We start from the raw sequence: 10994 nt of genomic DNA, 5'->3' as shown, positions 1-10994 counted from the left end.
GAATGTTATGCATTTATTATGACATTCTGAGCACAAACTAGACGGCGCAGACGTGGGACGAGATTACAGGCTGCACAGAGGAGTCTATGTCACAAACGGTGCAACATGCGGCCGCCGGGCTCTGCAGGGGGGTCACCGCTGGCTGCAGCAGCAGCTTCCCAAGGACCATGGCAAATGTCCAGAAGTTGCAGCCGTGGCTTGTTCTTTGCTCACATGCTGCCTCAGCGGGGAAGGAATCAGATGCGGTGAAATGAGATCACAGAAGCGAGTGACATGTTATGAAAGCTTGTGGGTGTGGGGAGGGGGCTCTGCCCGAACCACCTGCTGGAATTTCCACTGGCATCTGCTTCTAGGGAGACTGAAGGCCACAGTATGTGGGGGGCTTGGCCCCAGGACTGCTTCCCCACCCCAAATTCACTTTGGCCCTGGCGAGGTGAGCGTCTCACTCCGGCTGTCTCGTCCCAGGGGCTTCAGTGCCACCTGCTGTGCTCCCGGTCCCAGCGGCCTAGCCGTGGCCTTGCTGGACGTCCAGAGGATGCACTTTGGGGACTGGTGCGGGAGAGCTGGCTCAGGACGGCACCTGCCTGGCCTGGGGCTCTAGGCCGCGCAGCAGTGTCAGGGGGCGGAGGGGGGAGGTGGCGGGCGTACACCTTCTCTAGCATCGGCCCCCAGGGAAGCTGGGTGAGCAGCAAACACGGCAATGCGAGGTATTTCTGTGCCACCATCTGGGGCCCCGGCAGGGGCGCGTTACAGCCCCTCCACGGCCAGCTCAGCAGCACAGGGCGCAGGGGACCAGCTGCTCCCAGAAACGTCCCCATTGAAGGGAAGCCACCCCTGCCCTCCGGTCCCAACTGCGCGGGAGTCCAGAGTCATCAGTCTGCAGGAAGAACACTGACAGCCGCCCAGGATACGGGGGCTTCGGGGACAACGGGAGGCGCAGGGGCGAAGCGGGGCCTCGGGGGCTGGCTGCGGTGACCAGCGGCCGCGTCCTCTCTGCAGAACGCACGGCACCCTGCTCGCCGGCTCTACCTGGGAGCTGGGTGCCGGACCAGGCACCCCAGGGAGACGCCTGGGCAGCGGGGCAGCTATGCCACCCCGACCCTCCGTCCCAAGGCCGCGGCCCCTGACCGAGCGCTCCAGGGACAGAAGCTGGGCCCGAGCTAGCGAGACGGCAGGTTTGGGGGACGCGAGGACGGCAGTGACAGAGGGCACTGCCGAGACAAGGACCCGAGTGACGGTCGCGGAGCCTGGGTCGTTTAAACAAGCCTGAAGTGGGGGTATTTCCGAGCTGCGGCGTTACTCACTGTGAACCAAAACAACTTTCTGCCTCTTTACATCCGCGTTTCCCGGCGGCCGGCCTCTCATCTGGGTACAGACACACCCTCCGGAGGGAGGAGGGCAAAGGTGGGGGCCTGCGGGGACACCAGGGTTTGGGGGGCATCCGCCAGCGGGGCCCTCCCGAAGGTCCTTCTAAGCAGCCTTGGGCTGGGTGTGCTCAGGGTGCACGTCCAACACGGGGGACACGAGTGGGTCTCCGCAGGGGGAGGCGGGGACTTACAGGCTGGCCCAGCAGGTCACACGGCCCGCGTCTCAGCTTCGATTTTCTGCTCCCCGTGTAAGCTCTCCGGGTCCTGGAGCTGGGCCACGCTCTGGCGGATGGCGATCTCGGGGCCGCCGCCGTACAGGCTGAGCAGGTACACCCAGGTCTCCTCTGAGATCTGCCCGTAGTCAGCTCCTGCGGGGCCCCCAGGGTACCGGTCAGGCTGGGCTTGCAGAAGCCGACGTCCTGGCAGTGGGGGCTCCAAGAGGGCCAGGCCCCGTATGGGAGGGTGGGACAGCCACCGGCTTCAGTGTGCAGCTGTGGATGGCATCCTGGGATTTTCCAGGGGAACGTCCACTCTCTGAGGACCCCAGAGGGCACAACGAGAGTGGCCCCTGGTTTCCCAGGGGGTGGGGTTCACACCAAAAGGGCAGGTGAGTGAGGGGCAGAATGGGGGTGGTGGTGCCGGAAGACTCCCCAGAGGCCAAGCACCTTGGCCCATCTGCTCAAGCCCTGGCTTGGTCTCCGATGCATGAAGCCCAACTCAGACAGGTGACAAGGAAGCTCCTGGAAGGCCCTGGAAGCCAGGGGGGAAGAGGGGAGCCCGGGGGGCTTGGGAGGCTCACCCTGCTTCAGCTGGATGTGGCCGCTGCCTTTGACCTGGGCGATCCTGCTGTTGTCAATGGGCCCGGGGGGCTCTGGAACAGACGCAGCCTGGCTCAGGGCCTCTGGGCCTCGGCAGCAGCGGGAAGAAGCCCCGGTCCCAGCCCCTGCCACGGCCCGCCACCCCCCAACAGACGAGAGCCATTCTCCGGGTGTGATTCTGACACCTGTGATCCCAGAGACACCTGTGTCCTGGGCCCGAGGGGTCAGGGTCAAATTCTCGCAGGGTGAGGGGCTTGGGGCTCCAAAGGCTCACCTACGCAAGTCTGACAGCCAGAAGGGACTCGGGGCATCCCTGGACCCAGCAGGGGCCCCTAGCATGGTGAGGTGGGGGGGGATGTCCAGTGCCAGGTGACCTTGACCTAATCTGACGTCAAAAGTCACCTGCTGAGCGCCCTTCCCATGCGCCCCACTAGCTCTCGAAAGCCTCGACAACTGTGGGAGGCGAGACAGCTGAGGGAACTGCCTGGGCGGGGCTGGCACAAGCCAGAGCCAGGGCCCAGGGGGCTGTGACTCCAGAGCTGGGTTCTCCAGGCGCTTCCCTTCCCGGAGGAAGCTTATGCTCCGAAAGACGAACATCCACCGCCCAGAACCTCCAGGCTCTGCGGACTCCGCCAGGCCTCAAGCCCTGCTCCGGCAGCCGGGGGTGGGACTCGGGGGCGGTGAGCGGGGCCGTGTGCAGGGCGGGGCTTGGGCTCTGCTGTTCCCTTCCGAGGACCACGGGGGACTCGGGAAGTGGCCCTGTGATGGGGCTGTTTCCACCCCTGTAATCAAGGGGCCAGAGGACGCAGGGTCCAAGTCCTTTGCTAAGAGTCTGAAGCCGTCTATCAACTAAAGGCTGTTATTTGGGCAACAGAATCCCCAGGGAAAGGGCTTGGCAGGAGGGAAGAGCAGCCGCTCCCCGGCCCCGCAGGGAGAGGGGACGCTCCCCGCAGCGGCAGCCCCAAGTCCCCCCTGGTGCGGCCCCTGCTTGACTCACCGTTGTCCTTCCCCTTGACAAAGGCCTCCCACTCCCGGAACCACTGCATGCTGATGCAGTAGATGACGCTGGGCGACTCCTCCGCCTGGAACGCCTTGTTCAGCTGGACGGGGCGGAGGGCAGGGGCGGCGTGAAGGCCCCGAACCCCGCCAGTCCCCATCAGACTCACAGAACCCCAGATCCTCAACAGCAAATTCAGACGCGCCAGACAAGCTCACAGAAAGTAAATATCTCCCACAATCCCACTACTCAGACAGCTGCCCCTAACATTTTGGGGAATCTCTTGTCAGTGACTTTTTTTTTTTTTTTGCCCTTTTTAGGGCCGCACCTGCAGCATATGGAGGTTCCCAGGCTAGGAATTGAATTGGAACTACAGCTGCTGGCCTACGCCACAGCCACAGCCATTCGGGATCCCTACACCACAGCTCACGGCAACACCGGCTCCTTAACCCACCCAGCGAGGCCAGGAACCAAACCTGCATCCTCATGGATCTTAGTCAGGTTCGTTATTGCTGAGCCACAACTTTTTAAAAACACAATTGAGATCATGGGGCAGATGCTATTCCCTCCACCCCCGCCCACTGAATAGAACCCTCTGGCTCACTCATTAACTAGTTTGATCTCCTGGCTCACTGTTAACTAGTTTGATGCATCATTTTTGAACAGCCACAAAGCAGAGTGTCTTTTATCCAACCCTCTATGGTTGAATGACAGAGGGTCCCTAAGGCCCTGTTCTTTCTTTTTTTAAAACGAAGCATGGCGATATCAGTTTATTTTTATTTATTTATATTTGATTGTTATTGGAGTTCCCATCGTGGCTCAGTGGTTAACGAATCCGACTAGGAACCATGAGGTTGAGGGTTCGATCCCTGGCCTCGCTCAGTGGGTTAAGGATCTGGCGTTGCTGTGGCTGTGGCATAGGTCAGCAGTTACAGCTCTGATTAGACCCCTAGCCTGGGAACCTCCATATGCCACAGGTGTGGCCCTGAAAATACAAAAGACAAAAAGAAAAAGTAAAAAAAAAAAATAAATAAAGGTTCATTCAGCCCCAAATGGCCGCACCTACGCCTTTAACAGCTGTTCAACAGTCCTCCAAGCAGAGGGATCGACTTCCTCAGCCCAACTCCTTCTGCCAGTGAACACCTTCCAGGTGTGGCCAGGGCACCGGCTCCCCAGCCCCGCCCCGCCCCGCCCTCCCCGCCCCAGCCCCGCCCCAGCCCCGCCCCGCGCACCTTGATGAAGGTGTCGATCTCGATCCGCCTGCGCTTGGCCAGCGCCTCGATCTCCACCTGGCAGATGGAGCACACGTACAGATGGTTCACGGCAGGGCCGCCCCCAAACCTGCACGCGGGGTGGGAGGGAGAGAGAGACGCCAGCCCTGAGGGGAGGCCCCGGGACCAGCGGAGCCAGGCTCCCTGGTGCTGCCTGGCCCACCCATCGGGCTCCCTGGGCGCCCTGTGCCCGTGTCCTGTGTACCTGTCATTCCCGCTAGACTGTGCCTGAGAGCCCAGGGCAGCGAGGTGCCCGCCCTGCAGCAGGTGTCACAAATATCTGACTGATGAACACTGTCACCGCCTCCCTTGGCTTCTGGGCAGGAGCTGTGGTGGTCAAAGCCCACCTGGCCATGGGGTTCCCACTGTGGCTCAGGGGTTAACAAACCCACCTAGTACCCATGAGGACGCAGGTTCGATCCCTGGCCCCGCTCAGTGGGTTAAAAATGAGACGCTGCCATGAGCTGTGGTGTAGGTCACAGACATGGTTCAGATCTGGCATTGCTGTGGCTGTGGCGTAGGCCAGCAGCTGTAGCTCCAATTTGACCCCTAGCCTGGGAACCTCCATATGCCCCGGGTGTGGCCTAAGAAGACAAAAGACAAAAATAAATAAATAAAAGCCCACCGGGCCAGACTCTGAGGACCAAGGGAGGCCTGCAGGTCCCTGGGTGGTGGGGGGAGGAAGTTCCCACAGGGCCTGGGGATGCCCCTCCCTGTGGGGATCTGACCTGCTCATCAGCCACAGGACACAGCCTGGGACTGAGCTGCGGGGCGGGGGGGTGAGGCAAAGCCAGTCCGCCATGTGGGGGAAGCCAGGCCTCCCTGGCTTCAACACCTCCCAGGGCCTGTCTGTCCACCCTCCCGCCTGCCTGGATGCAGAGTGACCCCGACCTGGGCAGGGTCTCTCTCATCCACGAGTCAGCTACATGCTCTTGGTCCTGGCAGACTTGAACCTGGAAGGGCCCAGGCAGCATGTGCTCACAGCCACCCAAGCTGGGCATAAGGTGGGGGAGAGATACCGGCCAGGCTGCCCTGCAGTCAGTGCCCCACCGTCTGTGAGAGGGGCCGCGCCGCTCGCTTTGGCCTGAGCCGGTTTTCTGTCCCCTGTGACTCGGAGGATCCACAAACGTGTGCATCTCCTTCCATGCAGACACGGCTGCAAGGGGGTCCCTGCAACTGCTTCCCGGCCCTTCTGCTGCCTGGTGAGGGCGGCGCGGGGGCAAGGTAGCAGTCCCTCTCCCGCCCCGCCGAATGCCTGGCCGGGAGGGGACCAGCCTGGCTTCCTGGGACCGCACCTGTTGTACAGATGCTCCCAGACGTTCTGGGGCAGGATCACCACCAGGTCGTCGATGTAGTGGTATTTGTTGGGCGGGATGCCTGCGGAGGAAGGCACAGGGAGCGGGAGCTTGGGGGCTCGGCCCCCGCCCCCCACCCCGCCCCCCATCACCTCCGTGGGAGACGGGCGCCCTCACCTCCGTGGGAGCAGAGGAAGGTGTGGTTGGTGATGGGCCCCGGCTCGGCGAAGGTGTTGAACTTGTTGAGCCATTCCCGGGACACGTAGAACCGCAGCAGGCTGGGCTCCCGCATGGCGGCCAGGGACACCACCTGCTGGCGCTCCCGCACTGCCTCCTCGCTGCTCTTCCTGGGGCGAGGGCGGGGCGGGGTGGATTAGGCCACGCCCCGTGCAGGAAGCCCCCCCCCCAACCCCCTCAGCCCTCCCTCTGCTCCGCAGCCGCCCCACCACCGCTGCCAGATTCCACCGCCATCACCCCCCACCAGGACCACGGGAGAAAATCCCACCTGCGGCTCCTGCTCCCCAAACCCTCACGCCTCTGCGGCCGCAAGCCCTTCCAGGCTCCGCCACCCCGGCGGGAGGAGGCCCGCGGAGCTTCGCCGGCCGCCCCCGCCCCGGCGCCCGGGGCCCCCACCTGTAGAAGAGCACGTAGGCCTCGGCGTTCTGCACCAGCGTCTCGTGGACCTCGGTCACGTACTGGTCGTCGAACTCGTACCACTGCCCGTTGATCACGTTCTGGCAGTAGGCGATGTAGTGACCACCTGTGGCAGGAGGGGCCGGCGCGTGACAGATACCCAAGGGGACAGGACGGGGACGGTAGGACTAGGGTGGCTGGGACTCACTGCCTGCCGTGCCGTGGTGGCAGATGACGGAGAGGAGGTCGTAGGTGGTGATCTGGGACGTGCACTCTTTGGCGAGGAAGGGGCGCAGGTCGAGCCCCTCGAGGGGGAAGGAGACGTGGCTGCTGATTTTGAACGAATACATCACCTCGTGCCGAAAGCGCTTCAGGTGAATGCACAGGATCTGGGGGGAGGGGGTCGGTCACCCCAGGGCTGACCAGGGCCCTGGGATCTTGGTAACCTGATGGGGTCCTTGAGGCCTGCCTCTGGGACCTCCACCAGCCCACTATGGCCTGCTCAGGCCCGTCACCCAGGTGAAAACAAGGAACGTAGCAGCCGGAACCTTCCAGAGGCCCCAGCCGGCTGAGAGCCCCGACTCCATTTGAACACATCCAAGAACTATGCATGGGAGCCAGGCCAGGTCAGCTCTCAGCCTCTACAGACACACATGGGAGTTCCTGCTGTGGCACAACGGGATGCCTGTGGAGGAAGGCACAGGGAGCGGGAGCTGGGGGCTCTTGGGAGCACTGGGTCACAGGTTTGATCCCTGGCCCGGCACAGTGGGTTGAGGATCTGGTGTTGCTGCAGCTGTGGCTTAGGTTGCAACCTCGGCTCGGATCTGATCCCTGCCCTGGGAATTCCATATGCTGCGGGGTGGTCAAAAATGAAAACGAAAAACAAAACAAAATAAAAAGACACATGAGACAACAGAGCTGAGCTCCACTAACAGGACGGGCTGCCAAGATGGGCTGTCCAACACCCGCCTGCATCCTCAGGCTTCATGCAGACACCACTTCCTCTGAAAGGCCTTCCCCCACACCTGCCTCCTGGGCTCCCGAGGCGTGCTGAGAGGTGAAGGAGCTGGGGGTCAAGTCACATGCTGAACCAGGAGCCTGCCCACTTGCCACACCTCCCCGGGGTCTCCCAGCCCGAGGAGCAGGGTCCGGAAGGGGCTGGGCCTCGGTCCTGCACGAGGACAGGGCAGAGGCGGCAGGAGGCTGCTCCACTCACCTCGGGCAGCTGCAGGACCTTACAGTACTTCACCCCATTGCGCAGCCTGGAGGAGAGAGAGCAGACGTGATCATCCGGGGAGGGGGGCCCAAGGCAGAGGAGGGCCCCTCCCTCCCGGGTCCCTCTGGGGGGGGGTCAGGATCACACTCTCCAGGCGGCCCGGGAGTACGAGGGACACACACAGGTGGACCCCAGATGGCGATGGGATGTCGGGGAGAGGTCCCCAGGATGCACACACTCACTTTTTACACCGCTCACAGCTGTACATGTTGTCACCTGGGGCAGTAAAATAAAGAGGCAAAGGTTAGCAGGGACGGGAAGTGGGGAGAAGTGCACACAATGACTCACGCTCTAGAAATAAGACCAACATGCTGCCTACGCGGGGCGAGCTTGAGCTACAAGGACCCGGAGAGGCGGAAAGTGAAGGGATGGAAAAAGATATCCCCCTGCCAATAGCGACCAAAACAGAGCAGGACTGGCCATCTTTACATCAGATAAAATACACCTTTGGCCAAAATAAGTGATAAAGGGGTCAATTCGTCAAGAGGATGTAACCATTGTGAACATACACGCACCCAACACTGGAGCACCCGAATATTTAACAGGAACACGAAGACAACGGAAGGGAGAAAAAAGCAGCAATGTGGTATTATTAGGGGACTTCAACGCTGCACTTTCAATACTGGAGAGCTTCGCCCGAGAGAAAACGGAAAATTTTCAAATCGAAAATGGAATTGTTATTCAGCAGCCCTGAATAACACGACGGCCCAAAGGAACCCAACAGACATACACCGAACATTCGGTCCAAACGTACAGAACACATGTTCTTCACAAGTACAGACATTGGCCAGAAAAGATCACATGTCGGGCCACAAAGCAGGACACAACGAATCCATATCACATCTGGTATCTTTTCCAACCACGAGGGTATGAAACTAGAAACCCATAACAGAAGGAAACCTAAAAAATTCACAAATATGTGGAAATTAAACAACACATCCCCGAACAACGGCTAGGGCAAAGAGGTCAAAAGGGAAATCAGAAAGCATCTTGAGACAAAACCAAAAATACAGCATATCAGAACTTATGGGATGCAGCAAAAGCACTCTTTTATTTTTGGACTTTCAGGGCTGCATGTGCAGCATATGAAGGTTCCCAGGCTAGGGGCTGAATTGGAGCTACAGCTGCCAGCCTACACCACAGCCACAGCAATGTGGGATTCGAGCCGCGTCTGCGATCTACACCACAGCTCACGGCAATGCCAGATCCTTAACCCACTGAGTGAGGCCAGGGATGGAACCTGCATCTTCATGGATGCTAGTTAGGTTCCTAAGCCGCTGAGCCACAACGGGAACTCCAAAAGCAATTCTAAAATGAAAATGTATAGCAATAAGTGCCTACATTAAGAAAAAGGAAAGATCTCAAATAAACAACCCAAGTTTACACCCCAAGGAATTCGAAAAAGAACGAGAAAATTCTGCCACTTGCTACAACATGGATAAGCCTTGAAGACATTAAGCTAAGAGACATAAGTTAGTCACAAAAGGACAAATACTGTATGATCCGACTTAGATGAGGTTCCTAGAATAGTCGAAATCACAGAGACAGAACGGTGGTTGCCTGGGGCTGGGTGGAAGGGGGAAAAGAGAGTTGCTATTTAAGGGGTAGAGAGTTTCAGTTCTTCAAGACAAAAATGTTCTGGAGGTTGGTTACATGATATGAATATATTTAATACTACTGAACACTTAAGAACAGTTAAAATGGTATAATTTATGTTATGAATACTTTATCATAATTAAAAATTAAAAAGTTTCCCAAGGAGCTCCCTTGTGGCTCAGCAGGTTAAGGACCTGGCAGTGTCACTGCTGTGGCTCTGGTTACAGCTGTGGCATGGGGTCCATCCCTGGCCTGGGAACTTCCGCATGCTGTGGGTGTGGCCCCCAAAATAAAATAAATATTTTTAAAAATTAAAAAATTTTCCCCGGGAGTTCCCATCGTGGCGCAGTGGTTAACGAATCCGACTAGGAACCATGAGGTTGCGGGTTCGGTCCCTGCCCTTGCTCAGTGGGTTAACGATCCGGCGTTGCCATGAGCTGTGGTGTAGGTTGCAGATGCGGCTCGGATCCCACGTTGCTGTGGCTCTGGCGTAGGCCAGCGGCTACAGCTCCGATTAGACCCCTAGCCTGGGAACTTCCATATGCCGCAGAAGCGGCCCAAGGAAATAGCAAAAAGACAAAAAAAAAAATTTACCAAAGGTTAATGAGATGGCAAATACCTAACAAAAAAATAAAGACAAGAATGGGAAATTTCAAAATAGGAAATAGAGCCAATCCACTTTTATTTATTTATTTTTTGTCTTTTCGCCATTTTCTTGGCTGCTCTTGCGGCATATGGAGGTTCCCAGGCTAGGGGTCAAATCGGAGCCATAGCCACCGGCCTATGCCAGAGTCACAGCAACGCGGGATCCGAGCCGCATCTGCAACCTACACCACAGGTCACGACAACGCCGGATCCTTAACCCACTGAGCGAGGCCAGGGATCGAACCCACAACCTCATGGTTCCTAGTTGGATTCGTTAACCACTGTGCCACGATGGGAAGTCCGAGCCAATCCACTTTTAAAAAAATGTTCAAGCTCTGGAGTTCCCTAGGTGGCTCAGGGGTTAACGAACCCAACTGGGATCCATGAGGATGTGGGTTCGATCCCTGGTCTCGCTCAGTGGGCTAAGGATCTGGCATTGCCGTGACCTGTGGTGTAGGGTGCAGATGCGGCTCGGATCCTGTGTTTGCTATGTGTGGTGTAGGCCAGCAGCTGTAGCTCCGATTGGACCCCTAGCCTGGGAACCTCCATATGCCACGGGTGCCGCCCTAAAAAGACAAAAAATAAATAAAACTTCAAGCACATCAGTAATGAAGAAAGTACAAAATTAAAGAATGGTATCCTTTTCGTCCACCAAACTGGTAAATAAAAAGAGGCAAAGCCCTAGGAGCCACAAGGTGGTGGGGCAGCGAAAGCACTCAGTCCCCGGCCCAGGCGAGACAATGACAGTAAGTCCCAGACACCCTGATGTGTATGCTGACCCAGCACCCCCCGCCCCAGCCAGCCCCGGCCACTCACCCTTCAGCTCATCAGCAGCGAAGAAGGCAGCCAGGCAGTCTTCCAGGGTGACGACTGGCCCCCAAAACCAGCTGGGGGTACAGGATACCACAAACCTACAGAGCCAGAGAAGGAGTGGCGGGGGTGCTGCCAGGCCTGGGCAAGAGTCAGACTCAGGGGCCTTTGGGCTGAGGCCCGTTTGGGCACAGAGGGGCAGCCTGGCCTGGTGGGTGGGATGGGCCAAGGTCAGAAGCCAAAAACCTGGGACCCCCAGCCAGCAGCTGTGTGTCCTTGGGAGAAT

General features: G+C 58.7%; 1 protein-coding gene across 3 annotated transcripts in view; it reads right to left on the bottom strand.

Moving 5' to 3' along the window:
• Positions 1-10994, bottom strand: part of USP20 (ubiquitin specific peptidase 20) — a 42998-nt gene continuing 32004 nt past the window's right edge. For all 3 annotated transcript variants that reach the window (XM_047768662.1, XM_047768661.1, XM_047768663.1), the window contains 12 exons: positions 10715-10809; positions 7840-7873; positions 7598-7643; positions 6590-6770; positions 6382-6508; positions 5926-6095; positions 5749-5830; positions 4415-4523; positions 3183-3285; positions 2167-2238; positions 1559-1735; positions 1-1412 (listed from right to left, as the gene is read on the bottom strand). In XM_047768662.1, coding sequence (XP_047624618.1) covers positions 1575-1735; positions 2167-2238; positions 3183-3285; positions 4415-4523; positions 5749-5830; positions 5926-6095; positions 6382-6508; positions 6590-6770; positions 7598-7643; positions 7840-7873; positions 10715-10809 — 1180 coding nt within the window. In that variant the 3' untranslated portion in view covers positions 1-1412; positions 1559-1574. The remainder of the gene's footprint in view (positions 1413-1558; positions 1736-2166; positions 2239-3182; positions 3286-4414; positions 4524-5748; positions 5831-5925; positions 6096-6381; positions 6509-6589; positions 6771-7597; positions 7644-7839; positions 7874-10714; positions 10810-10994) is intronic.

Source organism: Phacochoerus africanus, chromosome 2, assembly GCF_016906955.1.
Source record: "Phacochoerus africanus isolate WHEZ1 chromosome 2, ROS_Pafr_v1, whole genome shotgun sequence".
In the NCBI taxonomy this organism is placed as follows: Eukaryota; Metazoa; Chordata; class Mammalia; order Artiodactyla; family Suidae; genus Phacochoerus; species Phacochoerus africanus.
The sequence above is the reverse complement of the archived record's forward strand: the minus strand, read 5'-3'. Positions and strand labels throughout refer to the sequence as shown.